The sequence below is a fragment of the Cupressus sempervirens genome, chromosome 10, assembly GCF_028749045.1.
Source record: "Cupressus sempervirens isolate cs-2001-9-10 chromosome 10, ASM2874904v1, whole genome shotgun sequence".
Classification (NCBI taxonomy): Eukaryota; Viridiplantae; Streptophyta; class Pinopsida; order Cupressales; family Cupressaceae; genus Cupressus; species Cupressus sempervirens.
The window spans coordinates 738,083,737-738,108,481 of NC_143127.1; the positions used below are offsets into that span (position 1 = coordinate 738,083,737).

Below are 24,745 nucleotides of genomic sequence, written 5' to 3' on the forward strand. Positions count from 1 at the left end.
AGCCAACTTATGCGATGCCTAACCAAGGGACTTATCCCCTCTTTTATGAACTTAAGTGACTTATAAAAACATGTGACAAAAAGACAAGGTAGGCCCCTAACTTAAGAATTTCATTGGTGCACACTTTGGGTTTTTATTTTAGACCATTGGATTAAGAGATGGAATATCAAGGGTGAAGATTAATTCACCTTTTTATAAGGTGGTGAAGATTTCTGCTTATTGCTGCTGAAACTTGGCATGATGATTCAAACCATGGATTAAAATATCAAAGAGATATCTACAATAAATCAAAATATCACAATTAGTTTTCGTTGTCAATAAAACTTGTCATGTTATCATGGATACTTATTGCAGATAAGTTTGGAATATAGCAAAGAATTGTGGTACTTATCGGCGACAAATCGCTTTAGTTATCCCGATAAGTTGCAAAAATATCGCTCACGCCTACTATTAGACAATGACGATCCAACAAAAGAGCAAAATTCATCTTTTTTGTTTGGAAGAGCAGATTTGGAGAGCTAAGAAAGGGTTGGGAAGAGAAAAGTCATCATTTGCAACATTCTAGATCGATTTCTTGTGGAATTGAAGCAGATTCAAAGAAATGTTTAAAGCAAATATGGATTCACAAGTAAGTTTTAATTCTACTCTAACTGGCTTTATAACATAATAAAAAAGATCTAACACAGTTTTTAGCAATTTTTGCAAATTTTTCATAGTTTTCTCAAAAATTCCATATTTTCTTAATTATTTCATAACCTAAGTTTCAGCTCTGTTTTAACTTATTTGAAATTTTAAACTAACTTAGCTTGTTTCTAGTTTTTTTATTCAATTTCTAAATTTGTGCCCTCAATTTGTATGTGAGATGTGCACGTTGATTCTTCATCAAAATGGCAAACAGGGTTACTTCTCTAACTGGGTCACCTATAGGGTCTGCTAGTGCCACAGTAGATGCATGTCCATCAGGATATACAGGAATGCACCCTAAAGAGGCTAGAGACAAGGCATGGGCATATGCTTTTGAAGTACCTGGATATAATATACTATGATATGCATCAAAAGTGAAAAACTAAGCAGTGGAAGCATGTCTTGTTTGAAATACCACCTTGGAGGGATCACAAAGCTTGACACAAGGGTTTGTGATAAGACCACGGATGAAGTAAAGAGAGATGAATGCCTTGCTTACTACCCAGAAGGGAAGAAGTCACAAAGGGAAAGGGCAAAATTGACCATGAGGGCAGCAATTTCAGAATCGCAAGGTATCTTGCATTGTCTCCTTTTTTAGAACTATTTGTTATTTTATAATCACCACCATTAGTTTAGATTTTGCTACAACAATGATCATAATGAAATAATGTAGGTTGTGACTAGGTTTCCCAACCACCCTTGAAGAAGAAGAAGCACCTCAAGACATAGTAGGTTCTCATCGTGACCTATGGATATCTTCCACTTCCACTGGTTCTAGTAGACCACCGCTACACGCATCTTTTATAGATAGTTTTTTTGTACATAGAAACATACCTAGAGTATAGCCATCACTAAAGGGTACTAGGTGGAACAGTGATGTGCATTGACAAGTTGATATTCAATGTGCTGATTTTTTATTTTTTGACATATGGTACAATGTTGCGGAAAGTCCCTATTGGTCAACTTTGGTGATAGGAACTACTCTAGCAAGAAAGGGCTACAAGGCGCCTACATCTACAGGCTTGAGTGGGAGGTTAGTTCACTTGTTTTAATTTTTAAATAGTTTACAATTTTACAATTTACTTATTTTTGTTATATTTAGGTTTTTGTAGTCAAAATTGTGTATTTAGTGTTCATTTTATTATGTGCTTGTAGGTTGTTCAAAGATGTTGTTTCTAAGGCCAAAGATGTGGTAGAAGACCAAAGATCACAATGCAAACAATTTAATTGTACCATTGTTTTAGATGGATGGACAGATAGAAGAAACTGTACCATAACCCATTTTTTGGTATCTTACAAGGATCAAGAGGTATATTCGAAATCCTTGGCTGCCTCGAACAAGGTAAAGACAATTGAAACTTTGGCTCTAATGTTAGAGTAGGCTACAATAAAGGTGGGGGTTAATGTGGTGAAAATCACAACTGACAATGTAGCGGCATATGTGGTAGCTAGTGGGATCCGTCAAGATAACACACTTTTTTGGTCTCCTTGTGTAGCACATATCCTTGACCTTCTTTTGGAGAACATAGCGATTGGGCAAGACCGATTGTAGATGATGCAAGAAAGATAACAAAATATATCTACAATCACCTTTGGATTCTCCACTTGATGAGAGAACATACCCATGAGAAGGCATTGGATAGACCTGTAGTCACAAGGTTTGCAATGATTTCTTAACATTGCAAAGTCTTATACTTCTTTGACCTCTCTCCATAGTGAATAATGTATGCTTTTAGTTGTATATTATTGAATATGTGAACTATTGCTAATCTCTATAAAAATGCTTCCAAGATGAATCAAGAAGCAACAAGAAGATGAGAGATTACATGCAAAGCCATGCAGGCTGTAGAAATGGACATGAGGACATTGCTTGCAATCACAAGACTGAATTGGTGGCACATAACTCCATTAGAGATGAAGAACCTATACAGGTTGTCAATGTGATTAGTTTCTTTGAAGAGGAAGAATTGACATTCAAAGGTAGACTATTCAGCTGCAAAAATCAAATTCAAAGGGAGCTTGAGTAGTAGATGTGGAATGTCAAGTCCATTGTATAGGATCAACAAGCTAGTGTATCAATGTGACTGTTGAATCTCCTTGTTTGCACACTTGAAATGAGCTCCTTCTGTGATAATCAAAGCTTGAGTATGTTGTCCCTATTGAGAGGGAGTCTCAGCCAAGAGGGAGTCTTAGTATTCAGATGGTCTTTTATGTGGTAGTGAGTACTCTAAGAGAAAGAAGTTTGTTGTGCAATCCCTTGTTAATGAGTTCTTCTCTATGAGAGAAATTTGAGGTGCAATCCCTTTTTAATGAGTTCTTTGCAAGAGACGTTTGACATGAAATCTCTTGTTAATGAGTTCTTCTCTGTGAGAGAAATTTGAAGTGAAATCCCCTGTTCCACCCTCTGCTTATAGCTATTATGGATCCACCCTCTAGGAGTAGGCATGGTGAAAATCATGTGTGTAAAGCCATGACTTTAATTTTTGTATTCCTATTTCACCCTCTAGGAGTACGTATGGTGAATATTGTTATGCTGAGATAACAATTTATATTGAGAAAATCTGTGATGCCATTTTGTTATGACATTTTTTTTGTTGCAGCTTCATTGTGCTTGTCAAGTTGAGACACACAATGACATTTGAATTATCTCTCTCTTACTAAGAGGAAGTGTTACTGTTTTTGTAGTTGCGAGATATATTATTCAGCAGCCAATGCATATGAAGATGTTTCATATTCTTGTGAATTGGCTTCTTGTCTCTACCATCACGACCCAAACTTTTTGATGCAAGCATTATCTTTCAACATGCTCAAATGGAGTCGTTTTCGACATGAATGGCATGGCAGCATGATCATGTGCCATCGTGACATGGCATAATGTTCTCTTCATGTTTGAGTTGTCTAAGTGTTCTTCTAAACAGTCTTATCTACGTGGAGCTTCATATCCTTTGTGTTGGTATTAGGTTGGCAATAAAAACAACTCAGAAAAGGGAACAACTTATATTAGTAATCATCATCAATTAAAGATAAAGCATCGCCAGTTCTTTATGTTCATGTGGCCTGTATGTTAGATAGAATGAGAAACAACAGGTTTTCAGTTTTGCCCAACTCTCCAATGGTTTCAAGCTCGTAGAGGTAAAAGGATATATTGTTAAGAGATAGCTTTTATTAATCCCATTTTGTGTATTGCGACATCTGTTCTATGTTTTCATCATATGTATAACTCTGTATGATTACCCTTCGGGCAGAATCATGTGTCTAGTGTAAGTGTGAGATATTTTGATGTAGGAGCATCCTAGGGTAGTTGGCAATCCTATATGTTTGAATTTGGTTTTGGCTCTCAGTGATGGGAGTTGATGAGCTCAATTGAAGAATTGTGTTCTTCGGTCATTTGGTGGTGGTTCTCAGTTGGAATATGTGGCTTCATCGACAGACTCAGTGACTGATCAAGGATGTTGCCTTACCGAACGTGCCCGGTGGTTGATGTTTAGCTCGGTTAGTTTTTGTGCTTGGTGATGCTTGCATGCTCGGTTGTTGTGCTGACCAACTCAGTTGGTATGTTCACCAACGGGTGCATTCTTGATTGTTTGGTTGGCCAACCTGTGCATTTAATTTGGATGCATTGCTTGTGACATGAATTGACCATTGCCATGTGTGAGGACCTATTTCTGGTGTTGGTCCTTTCTCCTATGTGCATTCAATGATTGTAGTAAGACGCCTTAAGGCATAATCTGTATTTTCATGAGTTCTAGAAGTTTCTATTTGTAAGGCCCACTTGTTCATTACATATAAAGGGAGGGTATAGGTAGCTTAGTAGGAAAGTGGAAAAAAGAGGCAGAATGGGGGCAAAAGGAGGCTCAAGGAGATTCCTTTAGCAGAGCTAGTAGCTCAGCGTGGACTTAGGAAACAAAAAGGTAGCTTGGTGGCTTGCGAGCACAAGTTTAGATCTTTCTTGGGGTTTCTACCAGATTGTTGTGGTGTTACAGATCTGGGCTAGCTAGAAATTGTTTGGATCTTGCCAGATCTTGCTGAACTGTAGCTGTAACTGCTAATGTATTGACTGTAACCAGGAAGGCCTTACAGCCCAGCATATTGCATGTAATCAGTCACTGAAGGAGTAAAAACTTGAATTTCCGTTATATCCTGTGTTGCATTGTGCTTCCACTGAGATTGTTTAGCAGCTTGGCCGGATGGTCTGTTTTCAGACCCTCCAACCTAGTGGGTGCTGCGTCATATCTGTTATCGGGCTCTTGTGGTGTAACATTGCGGAGCATGAGATTTCAGTATACACAAATCAGTGATTTCAATGACCGCGTGAGATCATGTTACCTACAATAGTGAGCTTGATGTCTGCTACAGATTTTTGTGTATGATCTGTGCATAATGATTTCTGTGTGTAAATCTTTCTTTGTTTAGTATCTGTGACATACTTGAGATTTTCTGTGCGTTTTAGATGACAAGCAATTTTTCTTATATTGTAAAAGGCATTCTATGTGAGATTGTTAAGCATTAATAACAATAAAGGAGATTTTTCGTTGTCTGAATTTTTCCCTTGAGTAGGAGGGTTTTCCCAAGGTATCTCTGGTGTCCTTGTGTTTTGTGCTATAACTGTTATTTATTTATGCTATTCCGGTTTGAAAACTTAACATTTGACAGCCTCAGAACCCCTCCCCAAACCCCAAAAACCAACACATACTCAGCATTGCACAACCCAAATCTCAATTACACACGAAAGGAAGACCTAGGACCACTCTGCCACATTTCAGAGGTAGCTTCAAGTATGATTCAAATAAGTTTTGCAGCATTTCAGCACATTTATATGCACCATTTTGAGTGCTTGTGCACCATGTCTGAGTCCATGTTGCTGACTTGCCATGCCCGCCATTCAAAGCAAAGGTTTGACCCAAACAAACACATACACACTCAGCACTGCACAACCCAAATCTTAATAACACAAGAAGACCTAAAATCACTCAAACATATCACAAAGGAAGCCTTCAATTGCACTTCAGATATATTTGGCAGGGTTTCAAATTTAGGACACTTAGACACATTTTTAGCATGTTATTCTTCTTTTTTAGTGTCTTTCCTGCTCCTGGGAGTCTATATACTTGTTGAATCTTCATGGCAAGTCTGTGACGAGGCTTTATGTGAACACACCTATGTGTTCAGGTGTGTATCTCTCTGCCCTGAAACAGACGCACAAGTCATGTGAGTACTCACTGGATACAGTAACTATAAAACCACTGTCCCACTGATGCAGTCCAGGAAACAAAAATTGCTTTGTTCTAGTGAAGAACGGAGGCCAACAGCTAAGATCTGATAAAATAATACTGTTGACAGTCAATTAGTCCTTACAACTTAAAACTAATGATTTGTTAAAACAATTTAACAATATATTGAACATTAACAAACACTTATCACTAGTGCAAAAGAACAGAACAGTACTGAAATTAAACCATATGAGAACATCTTATGAACATCATAGTAGCCTTCTACCCATGACTTAAATTCACATCACTTCATGCATGTTGTTCACTCGCATATGCCATTTTCATATAGCCAGCACTGACATTGTTCATAGTGATTTAAGTTCAGCTAATGAGAAAGACATTGCCTTAGTGCAGGATGCTAAGGATTTCTTCTCTTAGCAAGCCATGCTCTTTAAAGGCTAAGTATTCAAGTAATCTTAAATATGCCAGAATCTATAATGCTGGTTAAAACCATGATAGGACTGATTCCCAGAAATCTTTTCTAAATTCCCATATCTCCCTGTACCTAGAACCTCCAGAAAAATCAACCTGTATCAGAACACTTATCTAGATAACTGTGTGCATTTCATATGTCTAGCTTACACACAACAATTATGCCAAGCAATATACCCTCTAGCATCCAACACTATGCTCTTTCATCCAAGCTTTGAAGATATACCAGTAGAAAATTGCAGTTAAACAACTCCACACTATCATCTTCATCACCTGAATTTTTTGAAATGCTGTAGTTATTAAAGGAAAAAGCTCAAATTCATCTGCATGTGCCATGAACCACACCTAAACTAAGAACCTATTCATACTAAATTTAGGTGCAACTGTGATACAAATTATATCAGCATTTCCACAGAATCAACTATGCATGTGTATGAAATTACACAAAGCAATACAGAAATATAAATCATCTGCATTTACGCTTTGGGTCAATGGTTTCATATACACGGCATTGCGAATAGAAATGCAAAAACACACCTGAGAGGAAGGTCTGGCAATAAATGTTCATCTCCAACCTCAATACAGGCAATTGGTACAGATACAGGCGGACTTCCTGGAGCTGCTGCCTCACAAATTATGCTTATAGAATCCACAAATATAATGACATCTGCCAAATGTGCTGGAACAACATTCTTAAACATAAAACAATGGGCATCAGCTCGGCTTCATAAAATTAAAAAATAAAAATAAGGTCTTATCTAACAAGCACCCATTGTAAGCTATTCCTGTGTAAGCCTGTCACTCCAGATTTTCAAAAGCGCCTTTCCTAAGATACTGTTATGTAAAGGTATAACAATCTAGACTTGTGCAATGATAACTTTCTTTTGGAGAAAGTATGTCCTATTTCATTATAGGACTATTCTATTCCATGATGTTTTACTGTCTATAAATATTATGGTAAAAGAGGTAAACATAAATCAAACCTTGATCAAGACACAAATGAGATCCTCTGAGTTGCAATCAGCAAAATAAGAATCCACTTCAATGGGTTGTACTATCTCAATCTTTCTTCTCCATCTTTTACCAGGTACATACAGACCTTCCAACCCACAATGAACAGAAAACCTCTGGGGCTCTAGGGATGCGCCTCGAAAAGATAGGAGACCTTCACTCCCAACTTCTTGTGCTTTGACAAGTTTTTGTGATGCCAATCTATCCCAATTTTCAAGATCAAAGTTTGGGCTAGAATTGGAAAGAGAAAGACTAGGGGCTGAAGATTGGATGCCCTGTGGAAGTGAGCTTGTTGAATTGCTCCGATAATGTCCAAAAGAAAAAAAGTTGGATGCAGAAGTAATGGAAGAATGAGAGCGCTGACTTGAGTTTCCAGAAAATGAACTAGAGATGGCTAAAGAAGGTGGAGATAAAGGAACAGGAGGAGGTAGAGGTCGATCTAGAGGGAGCAACCACTGGAGTAGTTCTTTACAAGGATCCTGTAAATCCTTAACATTTTCCTGATGAAGTTGAGAAGACATGCCACCTACATTTGTTGTTAAGCCTAAAGTGCTGCTCTGATATTTCTCAAATTGAAGAACTTCAAGTATAACATCTTCCATGATATCGGTAGCCACTGTGACTTGCAAGTCCACCTGTGACATACTTCCATTCATTAGGAAAAAAAAGATCTCCAATATGATACAAGTATACTTCTAACATTTAATTAAATTTTCCTAAAGATAAATAGATACAATCAGAAGTCATTTTAAGATCATGTTCTTTGCATGATAAGCAGCATTTAAATATATTCAACAACTTAAAAATCGTAAGGTAACTAGTAATACAAGACACTTTGATGCAATAATCAGATCAAAGTATAGTTGAAAACTCGGACTCCACAATAATTCGGCCAGCCCAAAAAATTTGAAAAGCTTGGACTCACCAATTACTCAGCGAAACAATGGCACTTTTATTAAACATTTGAAAATATATAATTTATTAAACTATTCTTAAAAAACACAAACACCTCATTTACGATTTAGGATTTCCATTATATATTAATCAATGCTTAAAGTTAAATACAGAAATTTATGAATATATATAAATACAGATTTATTAATTTATATCCATAAATTTATAAATTTGTATTTAAAAATCATTTATCAATTCATAATGATAAAAAATTAGAATCACAAGATTCTATAAACTTATAATTATATAACTGTTATATCAAATAATTGTAAACCTAGATATTGAAGTATTAGAGTTGACTAATATTGACCCAATCTTAATAAAAATCAATATGAACAGCAGTGCTTCAATTAACTAATATCAAATGAAGTCAAGTAATTGTTAAAAATATTATAACAAACTGTGAAGATACATCTTTTGTTGAAATATAGTTTCAGTCGGATCTGATTATTAAGTTATATATATATATATATATATATATATATATATATATATATATATATATATATATATATATATATATATATATATCGAATTCTGATCAGACCCGATAAACTACATTATGACTCATTGCCTTGCTCAGATCGGGCATCTATCCGTGTGCTTTTTCTGATCTAAGATCTCCAAGATTACATAACTGCGATCATATGGATGGTGATCATTATTTGTGTATCAATATAGATATTTCTCTGAGATCGGGTCTGTATATTATGCGCCCAGAAATGATTACTATGGAGAGTTATATTGCCCTGAGGTTATCATGCTATTAACCATAATCATATTGTGTTATCAAGAATCATGCCCACATAGGGACATGACCCTACGTGGCACATGCCACATAGAATCATGTCTCTACATGAACATGACTTCTCCTTTAATATTTATATTACTTCGATTGATTGAGAGAAAGCATCAATACAATTCATGTTATTATCTTAAGCATCTGCGATCTCAATATATGTGTATTCCATTCTCATTAACCATCTTCAGGTTATACATCAGTACTATAGACTGCAGTCTTGCACAGGTATATAGTTCTGTTATTAATTACTCTCATACATCTGTTGACAGCACCATCCAGTGGAAGAGCATTGATAATCTGCACAATCATCTCAGAGATATATCAGTCACTATCTTATTCGAGTAAAGTCAGATTGTCAAAACAAATATCTGACAATAAACAAATAAGAATACTCTATCTAAAGATCTTCCATTCGTTAACATGGTATCAGAGCCTAGTTGGTAGAAAACTGTGATTTTATTTGCTTCAAAATCACTGAAATACCTATTTAATAAATCAATCATGGTGAACAATATCAGAGTTGAGGATAGACTAGAAGGTGTGTCCAACTTCATTTCATGGAAAATTCGAATCACACCAATACTCCAAGAACTTGAATTGGAATCATTCATAGAGGAAAATAGAGGAATTACGCAAAGATGAAACAGAATTAACAACTTGGAAAAGACGGAATAATAAGGCCAAGAAAATTATCATTGATGGAGTAAAAGATCATATTCTTCCATCGATAGCAAAATTTAGAAATGCTTATAATGTGTTCAAAACTATTCAAGACACTTTTGAGATAAACAACGCAAATAGATTGCTTACATTATAACAAAAGCTTCTAAACATCAAGATGGACAATGGAGATACAATCACCTCCTACTTCTCAAAAATCTCTGAATTAAGAGATCAACTCTCTACCATTGGAAACAATGTTGAAGATGTCAAATTATCTCTAATAGCACTTACAGGATTACCAATATCATGGGAATCATTTATTCAGTGCATAAGTCGTCCATCTATCCCTAAATTTGATATACTCAAAAATGAATGTACCCAAGAAGAGGCTTGATTAATCTCAAGAGGTATCATCTCCAACAAAGAGGACAAGATTCAAGCATTGCAAATAAATTCAAGCAATAAAAAGGGAAAATTCAAAAGGAAGAGAGGGAAGAAAACCTATAAGAAATGAGATCTGTCAAAAGTTCAGTGTTATAAATGTGACAAATTAGGACATACTCACATGTATTGTCTAGAAAGGAAGAAAAATTTTATCAACATGGCCGAAGTCAAGGAAGTAGAAGACAAGGATGAAAAATACTCTTTATACTACCTTGCTCTATCTAGTGAGATAAACTCTAATAAAAACACCTGGATAGTTGATAGTGGAGCTTCCAAACATATAACCGGATTTAGAGATAAATTTGAGAATCTTGAAGAATAGTCAACTGAAGAAGTGACCATAGGCGATAACTCCACTTATCCCATGAAAAGAATTGGGACTTGTTCAGTATATCTGAGTACCGGAGTTAACTTACACCTAAAGAATGTTCTATTTGTTCCTAGAATCAAAAGAAACCTTATCTCTATATCCAATCTAGCAGATCAAGAATATCGAATTGCTTTTCCAGATAATAAAGTGTTGTGCTAGATGAAAAATTCAAACATTAAAAATGCTATTTCTATTGGAGTTAGAGAAGGAAGTTTATACAAATTTTGTAATTCCACAAATCTAGCTCTAAGTCATGAAACTGGAAAGTCAAATGAGATTTGGTATAGGAGACTAGGACATTTAAATTTTAGAGCATTACCTTCTATAAAGTAAATTGTAAAAGGTTTACCCAACCTTAAACCTGAACATGAAGGCATATGTAAGGATGTGCATTAGGAAAGAACCCTAAAACTCCCTTCCACTCGAGTGAACGTAAATCTAAGAGCATTCTTGAACTCATTCATATTGATCTATGTGGGCCTATATTGGTACCTTCATTAGGAGGATTTTCAAACTACATCATCTTTGTAGATGACTATTCTAGGAAAACCTAGATATATTTTCTTAAATTAAAAGATTCAAATGAGGTTCTATTCAAATTCAAAGAATTCAGAGCTCTAGTTGAAACCAAACTAAAAGAAAAATCAAAATTTTAAGATCTGATAATGAAGGAGAATATATCTCCAAAAACTTCAAAGATTTATGTATATCTATTGGGATTAAGAGGAAGTATATTGTACCATATAATCCTCAACAGAATGGACTAGCAAAAAGAAAGAATAGAACTATCATTGAAGCATCTAAAGCAATGATGCATGATCAAATTTTACGCACTTCATTTTTGGTTGAAGCATCTAATACTGTCATATATATTCAATACAGATGTCCTCATGCAATTTTAGAAAACATAACTCCTGAAGAAGTTTTCTCAAGAATTAAACCTAATCTAAGTCATCTTTGAATTTTTGGTTGTCCTATATACATTCACATTCCTAAGGAGAAAAGAACCAAACTAGAGCCATCAGGGAAGAAAGGCATATCCGTTGGCTATAGTGATTCTTCTATAGCCTATAGGTCATATATGCCAGGATCAAGAACAACTGAAGTCGGTAGAGATGTCAAGTTTGATGAAGATGTTGCATTCAAAACTTCTAAAGATATAGAAGAACCCAATGATGATTCCATTCCTGGAAATGATGAAAGTGCTATAATTGAGAATGGCATTGAAGATAATGAAACCACTACATCAAATCCTGAAGAAAATTCAAAACAACTCAACAATAAAAGACCCTTATGAGCAAGGAAAACGATAGAAGAAAATAATGTGATATCTGATGAAATGCTTAGAGAAACCAAAAGGACAAGGAATCATTCATGTTATGTTACATAAATGAATTCACTAAGTTTGAACCTTCTAATGTTGAAGAAGCCTTAAAATCTCAAGCCTGGAAAGATGCCATGATTGAGGAATATCAATTAATAATAAAAAACAATGTTTGGGATATTGTGCCAAGACCCAAAGTCAAATCTGTTGTCTCCTCAAGATGGCTATTCAAAATCAAGCAGGCACCTAATGTAAGTATTGAGAAACACAAAGCCAAATTTGTGGCCAGAGAATTCTCACAAAGGAAGGGATCATTATGAGGAAACTTTTGCTCCAATTGCCCGATACACATCTGTCAGGACTATACGTGCAATAGCTGCATCCAAAGGTTGGAAGGTATATCAGATGGATGTAAAAACAAAATTCCTAAATGGAGTAATCAATGAAGCGGTATTCTTGGAACAACAAGAAGGGTTTATTATCCACAAGAAAGAGTCACATGTATGCAAATTAAAGAAAGCTCTTTACAGTCTTAAACAAGCCCCCAAGGCGTGGTATGAGAGAATAGACAACTACCTTACCAAATTAGGGTACTCAATAAATGAAGCAGATCCTAACATATACTTCAAGAAATCAAAGAGAGATATGCTAATACTAGTTCTCTATGTTGATGATCTACTAATTACAGATGAAGACCATCATATTATTAAATGTAAGCAAGACCTCAACTCGACTGATAGCTCGTCAGAAAGCTCTCACCGAGGAGTATCAAATCCAATCACCAAAACTAGCCTTCTATCCTTCTAACTTACTAAAAATAGTAAGTATGCCTGAGACTGTGTATATCAACTCCGTTTTGGCCCAAACTGAAGATGACTAGGCCAAAACACTCTAGGATCCCTTTTAATCCCTTCATTAGCCATCAAGACCATGTAGAACTAGGCTAACGCACACATACTCAGTTGACTGCTAAAGTGGGGACATTACATGTTCCTATCTTATCCTAGAATTGCTTTCAAGTTGTTAGATGAATGAGATTAATTATATTGTTATAATGAAATTGTTGTCTTGTAACTTTTCCAATTACATTATTTATGTGCACAAAAGGTTGGTCTGAGCCTTATATGTGGATGCTTAACTTTGATCACTCAATGTGCATTATTCTTATGATGGTGTTCATTTGTGGTATGAAAATTCTTTGCACAAAACTTTGAAGATATTACCTGCTTTGTGTAGTTGATTCAAATTAGCGAGCATGGTAGATCTCACCTGAGCAATCATTATCCTTAAAGTTCTTAGGAATAAGACTTTTCAACCCTTATCCTCTCTATTTTGACCAATTTCATGGAAATGTTTTGAAATACTCTTCATTGCCAAATCATTCAAATAGATCCCAAAACCAGAACTATTAAAGTCGTCCTAAATGAAATTACATAAGCCCACTGGAAATACCAACATACATTAAGCCAAACAAGCTCATATTGTAATGTCCCCATTTTAAGCAAGCATCAAAGATAATGGATTTAGCCTATCACAGGTCCTTACAGTCTAATACTTGTGATTAGAGGATCTTGAGGTGGGTTTTGGCTTTGTTTTGAGGTACATACTAGTTATAATAAGTGAATGGATGATTCCAATGAGCTCAGATGATTTAGAGGAGTTATATGACGCTTTCAGATGCTATTGTTGACTTCCGGATTGGGCTCCAAGATTCTTGGAGGGAGTGTATTTTTAGAAAGTCACTCAATTGTGATCATTTATCATATTTCATCATAATGATCACTCCTATGCTGTCGGATTTCACTTCCGATGTGGTTGGGCCATTTTCGCAAAGTCAAGTGCATTATTGGCTATAATTTAATTATGTGCACTAAGGTTGCTATTTCTATTGAAATTGTTTAATGAGCGCCTTAGTATTATAGCTCATTGGAACCGAGATGAGATGTTTAAAATCATGGGCTCGTGAAACAAGGACCTTGTGTGTCAGAATATCATTATATTAATGAAAAGGTCATTTTTGGAGCAATGGGGGAGTTTAAATTATTGAAGTGACTTTATTATATGTCAACTTTATAGTTTAACTTGAAGTTGCTCTTGGATGGAAATATAATATACTATTATATTTCAAACTTTGCAACCCAAAAGGCACATATGTAAATTATGCGAGGTGTGTGCTAGAAGATTCAAGCTCAATTTGCATTTGAGAATTATAAATGAATTCAATGCAAAAAAAAGAGCCATTCTATTGTGCATTTGATCTAGTGAATTTGTCAAGGATTTTGTGCCTAGGGTTTCAGTAATTGAAAGATTGAAGATTTGGAAATTCTTTTGAGTGTTTTGCACTTTGAATTGGTTGTTCTCTATCAGTGAATTGTGCCAGTGATAATCTCATCCAAAGATTATGATAGTACTTAATTTGGTGACCAAGTTGTGAAGAAGAGTCAGCATTTCATATCAAATATAATTTACAAGAATGGAGTCTCAACATTCTATGAAGAAGACTCAGTATTTGTAAATTACAAATATTAAGTTGTGAAGAAGAGACAAGACTCACAATTTCATTTTACTGCTCCTTGACTCTCATGCATCCTAATGATGGATCAGGTAGTATGATCCGAAACGTTGATGTTAAAAAAAAACTTACACAATCGAACCCAAAAGAGAAAAACAAATTTACATGGATTGTGGAAATCTAATAGCTTTGAAGAATGAAGTCTATTTTGTAATTGTCGAATGTATTATAATAGAGCTGTGATTGAATATAGAGGGCGCCACTGCCATAGTTTGAGGGACGATCTATTGTTTCCTGCCTGTGTTTTGTTGTAGAAGACTGAGATTGGTTCCTTAGTTGCTCTAGTTGATTATCTAAGGCAGCGAATATATCATTGCAGCTGCAATATCATCTTTGTAAAGCAGCATTTATTACTAGTACAGCTGCATTACAACTTTACTGAAGGTTATTTGGATGCACATTCAATCTCTAGGTTCACAGAAATCCATAGTGAATATTTGCATTTAGATAATTGCATTCTCGAAGTTTGTAAAAATTTAAATAAATTTGTTGTAGGAATTGTTGCAATTAGAATTTACAATTTTATCATTGTGTTGTTCATTTCATTTATTATTGTCAAAAAAACAAAGAAAAAGCAAATATTATCAAAACAAAAAAAAATTGCAAACAATTGCAAAATCAAAACAAAATATCTCCATCAAATAGCATTATCAGATCAAAGAGCCAGCAAGGTTCTTTACACATATCCAACACAAAGCGTAGTAGATCTCACCTAAGCACTCATTATCCTTCAAGTTCTTAGGATTAGAATAAGACTTCTCAACCCTTATCCTCTTTACTTTGAGCAATTTTGTGGAATTATTTTGAAAAACTCTCCATTGCCAAATCATTCAAATAGCTCCCATCAGTATTTTCAAAGTCATCCTGAAGGAAATTACATAAGCCTTCGTTGATTACCAACATACATCAAGCCAAACGAGATCATATCCATCAAAAAGTTGCATGGTCATAGTAAGAACCTTGGAATCACCTCTATAATCTTTCTGATTTTAGTATATGAGGGGTCTTTGTTCACGAGAGGATAGAGTATCTGTCGGCACTTTATTTTGTGTTAGTGTGGTCACAAAAAATCCATCAACAAGTATGCGCAACCAACACTGACTCCTCTATATGAGGAAAGTCTTCGATGGGAAAAAAACCCAGAGGACTTCTTCAAACGGAGGGAAGCATATGACAACCATAAGGTATCAAAGAGTTGTTAAAAAAAGAGGAAACAAAGCCAAAATCTACAAGGAAGACAGATGTTTTTGGTGTAAAGCGAATATAAAGGTGAAACTTGTAGACCACTAAGAGTCCATGATTCACAAATGTCTAAGAGTGCCAAGGTTGCACAATTATGTCTAAAAACACTAAATTTGCATCAAGCTAAAAACATGGTGACTCCACCAACAAGCCCAATGTTTAGAGGGGCAAACATTGCCCAAGTTTACAAGAGACAGACCACGGAATCTAGCAAGACACTCCAAGACCTACAAAACCATTTGGGCAGAAAATGGTCAAAATGACAAGACATATTGGTTATGGTCCTTTCCAACCACTTTGAGAGGTGTGGCCACTGACTAGTACACAAATTGATCCAAACAAAATAATGGAAGAAGTCACAAAATTATTTTAAAGAATAATTTGGACTACTTAGAGATGACAATGATATTGTGGCATATATCTATAATACTCAACAAGAGAAGCATGAAAGTGTAAGGTCTTGGATTGTAGGTTCAAGGAACTATTAGTAAAATTCGAAAAGAAACCGACCAATAATTCGAACAAAAAAAAGGCTTATTGAACATCGTACTCCATCAAGGAAGCCATAAAAATTGTAACCTTCATCATATCTACAAGCGTGCACTAGAGAGGATGGATATAGAAAGTGAGGATAAGATGTCTTCATAATCTAAAAGAAATATGGATAAAGGTGGTGACTTGGATGGAAGTACTAATGGAAAATCTAGGCCCTAACAACATTGCAAACAGATAAGCTCCATCTAATGAACTAGAGGCAAATAATGGGTCTAGTAGAGAGCATTAAAAAATATGGTGTATAAATTGTATAAGTAAGGTCACATGAAAGAACATTGCCTTAAGAAAATGTTGTGCAATTTGCCAAATTTTGGGACATTTGATCAAAGAGTTCAAATATAATTCGAAAAGTAATCCACAAGTACTCTTCACCTAGGCGAGCAATACACTCCACCAAGCAATCCACCCAAATTGCAAAAATAACAAGAAGGCATGTTTTAAGTGGCTATCAAAATCAAAGAAGGGGGAGCAAAGTTAGAATACTACAGCTCCACAAATCATTCCATTATATGATATTGAATGTCCAATTAAAAAGGCAAATTTGTTGGGGATTATCTAAGAAATCAAGACAAAATTGAAATACTTAGTAAATGTTGTAGACCTAGGGATCATGACAATGTCAAATGTCTAAAACAAAAGGCATGCATCAATACAATTGATGTAGAGAGACATAATGAAGTATTTGTTGTAATGTGAAGCCTAATCAAACTCGAAGGTTTATTCAGCGCAGTTTCCCTCCAGATTATTTCTATGGGGGTTTGGTCAAGGGGCAGCGCCCTATGTGCGCTCCCAGTCATAGTATAGGGTGGGGTCCTACGGGGGTTTTCTAAGGCAGCGCTCCCAAAGCCAAAAATGACCTTATATTGTAAAAGGCATTGGTTGCTATTTTTTCTATTGGACGACTTATTCTAGCCCTAATTTTGTAAGCGACAAAAGCTTGTATAAAATGGCTTAGGGTTAGGGATTTCATAATGAATGGCAGAAGATATTGATACCAGGCAGAGTACTACAGGTTATGTATTTACTATTGGTGGGGCAGCAATGAATGGGATTTCTCGGTTGCAAAAGGTTAATGCTTTAGTCACTACAGAGGTAGAGTATGTTACTGCTACAAAGGCAGCCAAGGAGATGATATCGCTTCAGTTCTTCATGGAAGAATTGGGACACCCATAGAGGGATAATTATTTGTTTACAGATAGACAGAGTGTCATTCATCTTGCAAAGAAATCTGCTCTACATTCAAAGACAAAACACATACAGTTGCGGTACCATTTCATTCGGTCAGTTTTGGATGATGGACAGTTAAAGCTGGAGAAGATACATACAGATAATAATCCAACAAATCTGTTTACCAACGCAATAACAAGGGAGAAGTTAAACTCTCTTCAACTTCGATGGTCTTCTAGACTAAACGGAATAAAAGAACGGCAAAGTCTACGGTAGTTTGATATTCCAGTGGGAGCTACAGGCTTAGCAGTGCTATGATCAGTCTCCAAGTGGGAGGTTATTGTTGTGGAGTCTGATCAATCTCCAAGTGGGAGATTGTTGTGATGTAGAGTCTAATCAAACTTGGAGGTTTATTCGGCACAGTTTCCCTCCAAATTATTTCTACAGGGGTTTAGGTTCAGCGCCACTTGCGGGGTCTTGTGGGGTGTTGGGGCAGCGCCCCAGGTGCACTCTCTATCGCAGTACAGGGTGGGATTGAGAGGCAATGCCCCCGTGGGGGTCTTTCGAAGGCAACACCACCAAAGCCAAAAATGACCTTATATTGTAAAAGGCATCAGTTGCTATTTTTCTATTAGATGACTTATTCTAGCCCTAATTTTTTAAGCGGCAAAAGCTTTTATAAAATGGATTAGGGTTAGGGATTTCATACTGTATGGTGATATTGTAGCTTCTTGCGGCAATATTGAGTTGTAAGGATTGCGGATTGTAATCATTGGATAATAATAATATTGGACTTATTGTTGTTGGACGTAGCTCAAGGATTGGGTGAACCACGTAAAATCTTTGTGTCTTGTGTTCTCATTTGTGCACTTTATTATTTTTTGATATTGGTTATATTTGCATGTAACTGTTATTTCTGTCCGTGGTTAATCCTAACAGTATTATTTACTACTCAAACCAAAGAAAAGAAGATTGTGTGCCTACAATCACATACTAAATAAGAGACTTCAAAAAGCAAGAAACAAGGTGGAGTATGCAATGGACAACAAACGTCACTATACAAATGCAACTATGGTAAGAAATCGATAGCATACTTAGAATATTATTGCAAGGCAAAAATTTCAAACTCCATAACCAGATTTGTTACAATGTATTTCCAAACTTAGAGGCATCAGATAATGTATCTCACTGCCCATTTATAATCTAGAAATAATAAAGAACCAATAACAAAAACTCCGATCAATCCTATATTTCTAACCGTTAACACAGAAAATAAGCACACAATGGTGCACATGGAGAACTTGAGAAGGAATCTTACGAAAAAAGTATACATGGTAGGTTTAGCTTGAGGGTCCTTCCAAAAGGCCCTTGGCAAAGTTTGGATAAGCAGGTTATTTTGTCACCAACTTTTCATTTCGTAAGAGTAGATCAACAAGGAAATGAAGTGTTCAAAATCCTCATGGAGCATAGGGTAATTGTTGGATCTCAACCATTTCTCCTTAACTTCAAAGTCCTCTAGTTGTGGAAGAGAGCATATGATGCATTGCTTGATCAAGTTGGTTGGTAGCAACCAAAGCTAGCCACAATTAGAAAAGCATAATCTCCATAGAAAACTGCAATGTACCCATTTTAAGAGTAACTGAATTGTGAAGAACTAGTCTACTTTCTGAAGTCTTTTGTAGGCTAATCACTGGTTTAGGATGAATGCCAAACTTCTTGGAGTGCATAAAACCAATCTTGTAGGGTTTTTATTCTTGGCAATGTGCATGGTTAGCAATGTGAGTCATTGTGACACTTTTTTGCCTTTTGGTGATCTCTCTAGACTTCTTGGACGAGCTGTCTATTTTAACTTTATCATCGTTCGCTTTGATCATCATCGCAAGTCTACAGAATCATGTTGCTGTGATAAGTCTAATTCCAATGGTGTTTCAATGCTTTCTGAAACTTGGGCAAAATAATTTAAAACATTATAGTTTATAATGATAAATATTAAAGTGACAGTTAAGCGTAATATCTTTTTCAAAGTTGCAAAAATGATCTCAAAGTTGGTCACCCAGGACATGGGGGTCCTTTTTGCACATTCAAATATATTTGTTTTGCAAAAAAGTCATTTTAAAGAAAAGGGGAATTATTATTTTTTTAAATGAATATTTTCCCTCCAAAAAGTTATGGGAGGACGTCAGCTTTTTTGAGAAGTTAGACTGCTGAATATGATATTGTTATGCTGCTCAGATGAACCTGCATTCTTCCAAGCTTCTTGCAAATGAAAAACCTTCTTGAAATTACTACTTTCAGGGGCAAAAAGCACCCTAGTGGCTGAGTAGTTTCATTCATAGATAACCATTTTGCTTCAAATCAGAGTTGTAGTTCTAGGTCCTGCAGAGATGCATAATTTCGATGTATTTTGATGAAGTTTAATTTGTTAATCCATTTCATGATCATCTTCTAACATTTCAGTGAAGTATCATGTTCCAAGAAGGTCATACATATTCTATGAGATTTGTAGGTCTTCATACCAGGCCATACCTTTGTTGCATGAGTTAAGGATATGTAAATGGCACTCTATTTGTGGTTCAAAGTGGATGAATGCTGTTCTTGCTAACCAAAAATGACTTGAAAGAATGTTGTAAGTTTGACAGTGTCTGTACTCTTCATGGCAGAGGCCTTACCTTGTGTGCAGCTGTGATATTGCTTTGGTGTCATTCAAAGTTCAAACCACTGTCAGCCAGGCTAGGCAACAGTTTGAAGCACTTCAATGGGGCTGAGCAAACTGCTGCCAAGGTGATCAAGACTCTGAACTTGAGCAGGAAGCAAGTTTACAACTTCCTCCAAAGTAGAGAACAACTTGATTGAGCTACGGTTGAACTGGAAAGTGCACAGGATATCCACAAGAACATAGGTAACTCTCAGTAAAGTGACCTGTGTAAACAAGCATGTGCACTCTGAGAAGTTTGCTTCCTTGGTACACATTATGAACATGGTGATGTTCTTGCTATTCCTGGTTCCTCCTAGGGTTATTCAAAGAATTACTATTTGAAATATGCATTATGAAACACAGCTTCTTGCAGGAGTTTACAGTTTTGGGTTGCTTTCCATTCTCTGCACATCCATTTGTTCTGTTCAGTTGGAGATTCCCCATAGCATTGTAAATATCAGAATATGAGTAGGTCTAGATCCTGGTTGATAGAAAAAGGCAAACAGCTTTGTAGCCCAAGGTCAAGTGAAGACAATTAAATAATTATAAAGCCAGATAAATCATAAGATGTACTTGATTTTTAAGCTTTTGTAAATATAAAATAATATCAAAGCCTTTTACAAAAGTTATAATAATGAACCGTAAGAATTCTCTAACCCATATCATGCCTCAGACCAAATCTACCTTAGTTCTACCTATAAACACAATAACAAACAGCTTTTTTTTTAACTCTCCCACATTTCTGCACAAAACAAAATGTGTGACTTCAAAATTGATGACCTCTCAAAATGTATAAGAATGTCTACCAAAAAGTACTGAGAACATTATAAATGCATGCCTTTTTCCCTACTCTTTGCTTGATTTGAAGTGTCATGATACAACACCTTTATTTCTCAAGTCCTTAATAAGATAGCTGGGCATACCACAACATCTCCATTAGAAAGTGAGCAACATTTGACTGCATTTCTCGCTACACCGCCAGCTGAACTGGGATCAAATTTGCCTCCCTCTAATACAGCAGGTACGCAATTATGCTTTTGTATTGTCTTTGGAACTTCCAACCTATCAGCTGATTCCTTCCCATTTACAAATTCAGAAGATTCTGAATATGGATCAGTTAATCTCCTTTTGTGCCAAAGTGGTTCATCTGTTCTAGCTATCCTAACAAAAAAATGTGAGTTTCTAAAACTTTCCAATATTATGGCACTCCTCTTTTTGTGGCCTTCCATCTTGAGAAGGGAGGCACTGAAAGAGATGTCCCCTTGAATTTCTTGTTGATTCTTTAGTGCAGATTCAACATTCTCTTCTGCAGCTCCAACCCCTCCATTCTCTGTACCTACATCATCCGTGTTTTCCCTATAAGCAGCAGACTGTGTTTCAAGTTCAAGATTACCTTTGTTTTTACTATCTTTCTGCTTAAAGAAACCATTTTTGCTCATCACTGCTGCAACCTTGAAAGGTGTGATTATTTCTGCTGCTTCTTGATCATGAGATGAAATATATACCAAAATATGCAGCTGTTCTCCTGCATAGAAAAAAGGGACTGATTAGTGATCTTAACTCTTGTTGGATCCAAATCTTAAGAATTTTGCAGCCATATCCCTAACTAAAGCAATAAAAGATGTAAGGTAACAAAACCTTTAAAACCATAATTTCAAATTTGAGAACTTGAGAACAGTTGAGCACCTGGAAAAACAAAGCCCCGGTCCAAACGGTTAATTGAATCTAGATCTGGAGCATTGTACCAATTTTCAGGAAGCTTGTCTGAACACACAGATGAAATTTGATATTGAAAAGTATTCAATCATTGCACAATTCATAATCAAAACACTGACAAAAAACCCATGCAGTTCGAACTAATTTTCCAATCAGTACATATTATCTGAGATTATTATTCAAACATGGATGAAAATCAAAATCATTCACAAGCAGAGGTCCCACTAAAATGAAATTGTTTAGTTACAAAGCGCAGGGTTATAAGGGTACAAAGAGTTAACTCAAAAAAATGTGCTTGGACATCAGCAATGGCAATCATAAGTAAGTGCATAAAACAAATTCCTTTAAGTGAACATTGTTATTAAGATGGAATATAATAGATCTGGCAAATGGTAATAAACTGACACCAGGTGTACATTGTGCAAAGAAACATATGCCAGAGATGGAACTTACCTAACTACTATAAAGAAAATTATCAAATATTGAATACACTTGTAAATCAGAATATCCTTGAATACATGCTCTCTAGATTAAGAATAGAAGTTTCCTCTCAAGCGAGAAAGATGCTACTAATTTGTTCTCAACATGCAGTTTAATAATGATACTTACTAATAATTTTAAAAATCAACCAAATCTTGCGAGTAAAGAAAACTTTCAATGGATATCATTTAGAGGCCTGCAAATAATCAGTTTGAAACACAATTATCTTCATCCTCACAACATAAACTGGATTTTGATTTTTCATTTAGTAAGCTAAAACAATCTAACAATCATTCCACTATTGATAGCCTGAGAAATTCATCCCAACGGCCAGCAGAGAATGCTAACAGTGTCAAGGGAGAACTGTCATGCATTGCAATCAGCAGCCATCTAGTATCATGATCATCCATATGCAATATAATGTCAATTGATAAATCACATATACAGAACCAAATAATAAGAATTTGAAAATGTATGACAAGGATACAAAGAGGAAAGAAGAGAGAAACTTTGAAAAAAACAGGATGCTCAATCCTCTAATGTCACAGCTCCCATCTTAGGACTGCTTTCATGTATGCCAAATCATTTAAGCACCCTAAATGTGCCAGAGAGAATCTTTGAAAAACATCGGGTGATCAATTCTGTAATGTCACAGCTCCCAACTTAGAGCTTCGTTCAGGTATAACAAATCATGTAAGGACACTAAATGTACCACCTTGCACCCCCCCCCATCCTCCCTCTCCCAGCACTGCTGTTTAGTTTGATGATGGCAACCCTGACATGTTTACCCACCTTCTCAATCTTCTCCCTTCCTTTCCCCTCTTCTTTGCTTTGTAGTGCGTCACCACCAAGTTCTCTTGTCTGCCCACCTCCATCTGGCATCCTGCCTTGTCTTCCATCCCTCATTTGTCCACCCCCCAACTCTCCCATCCTGGGCCTAAGAACAGTTACCCTATGAACAAATGCTACAATGATGACAGTAAGGCCTCTCATCAAGCCTTGCAGTTGGCCTTCACACTCCACCACCCTTCTTACACCTTCCTCTAGACCTCCCACCACCAACTCCTCTATTGTAAGAAGCACCTCCACATTTCTCAACACAGACATACCCTTCTTGCATCTCTCCACGCTCACCCAAACTTTTCTGATGTACCCTCTTCCCCCATCGTTCTCCCCTGCCCCCCAAGCTTGACCATAGTTTACAGGTTTCGCAAACCACTAAGCTATATGATGAACTGGTCAGCATCCTTTCCAAGTCATCCCCCCCTATTGTCACCTTTTCTCCTAAACCGCTATCAAGGAGGCAATCAGAACTGTGAATTCCAGCAAAGCTACTAAGGAGGAGGGCTTTTGGGTGTTCTCGGGAAACTTGGGTAGTTAGGCAGTTTGGCATAACCAAGGAAGTTACACGGGTGCGACGGTTCGCCTCACACCCTTTTGGACACTATATGTATGAATCTTCTCCATAAGAAAAGACGTTGTGTATTGTGAATGTAACCTTGTGTTCATTGATTAATGAATGTATGAATTACTTCTGAGTTCTCTATATTTACTATATTGAATACCTTGCACAGGTATCTATGCATTGAGTTCTTGTTACCCTACGATAGTCAACATATGATGTCATTGCCGATTTGAATATGGGAAGCACGGTAATGGAATAGATGGGACTACCTATGAACAACAACAGAACAACCAATGAAGAAGAAATTACAGAACATTTTGAAGGGAAGCACGCTTTGACAACTACTTCTGTATTTTTTTGTGGACAGTCATTGAGGCATTCGTACGAAGGGAGGCCGCACAAGAGGAAGTTATGGAGGAGCCTGTGTGGGATGCACTAAATGTCAATCCTGCAGCAATTAGGCTTTTGCACCAACTACCTCATCTATTAGCGCAAGCATCCCTTGCACAACAAAACCAAAGGGAAGAAGTCGAGAGTGAGCATCGCCGAGTTGTCGACAATAGATCCTTCGGATCTTTGTTGAAAGTAACCATTGGGAGGGAGCTGAACGAAATGCATCCTGGCAAAGGACCAACCCATGAGTTTTAAGCCTTGGAAGCGGCAAATAAAAAGAACACTTCTAAATCTGTAATGACAATGTCACACAATTAACTCACTTGACTTGTTTGTTACTTACAATGTTTTCTTGGAATTGATGCCTAATCTATTAAATAAAGATAGGAATAGGAAGGAGCCAAATGATGTCACACACGCCACACACAAAGCCCTAATTTTGGCACAACAAGCTGAATGAAGACGGAGATTCAAGAAACTCACCAAAGGACAACCAGGTCAAGGGTTGCCCGAAGGGGACCACGAAGGTGGTACTGCGGAAGATGCAGTGATCGAAGGGGAACATG

General features: G+C 36.3%; 1 protein-coding gene across 2 annotated transcripts in view; it reads right to left on the reverse strand.

Annotated features, from left to right (window-relative positions):
* LOC149535972 (heat-inducible transcription repressor) overlaps positions 1–24,745 on the reverse strand; it is a 202,304-nt gene that overhangs the window by 152,737 nt on the left and 24,822 nt on the right. For both annotated transcript variants that reach the window (XM_089807340.1, XM_089807339.1), the window contains exons 3-6: positions 21,872–21,949; positions 21,109–21,710; positions 7,370–8,032; positions 6,924–7,078 (exon numbers count right to left, since the gene is read on the reverse strand). In XM_089807340.1, coding sequence (XP_089663466.1) covers positions 6,924–7,078; positions 7,370–8,032; positions 21,109–21,710; positions 21,872–21,949 — 1,498 coding nt within the window. The remainder of the gene's footprint in view (positions 1–6,923; positions 7,079–7,369; positions 8,033–21,108; positions 21,711–21,871; positions 21,950–24,745) is intronic.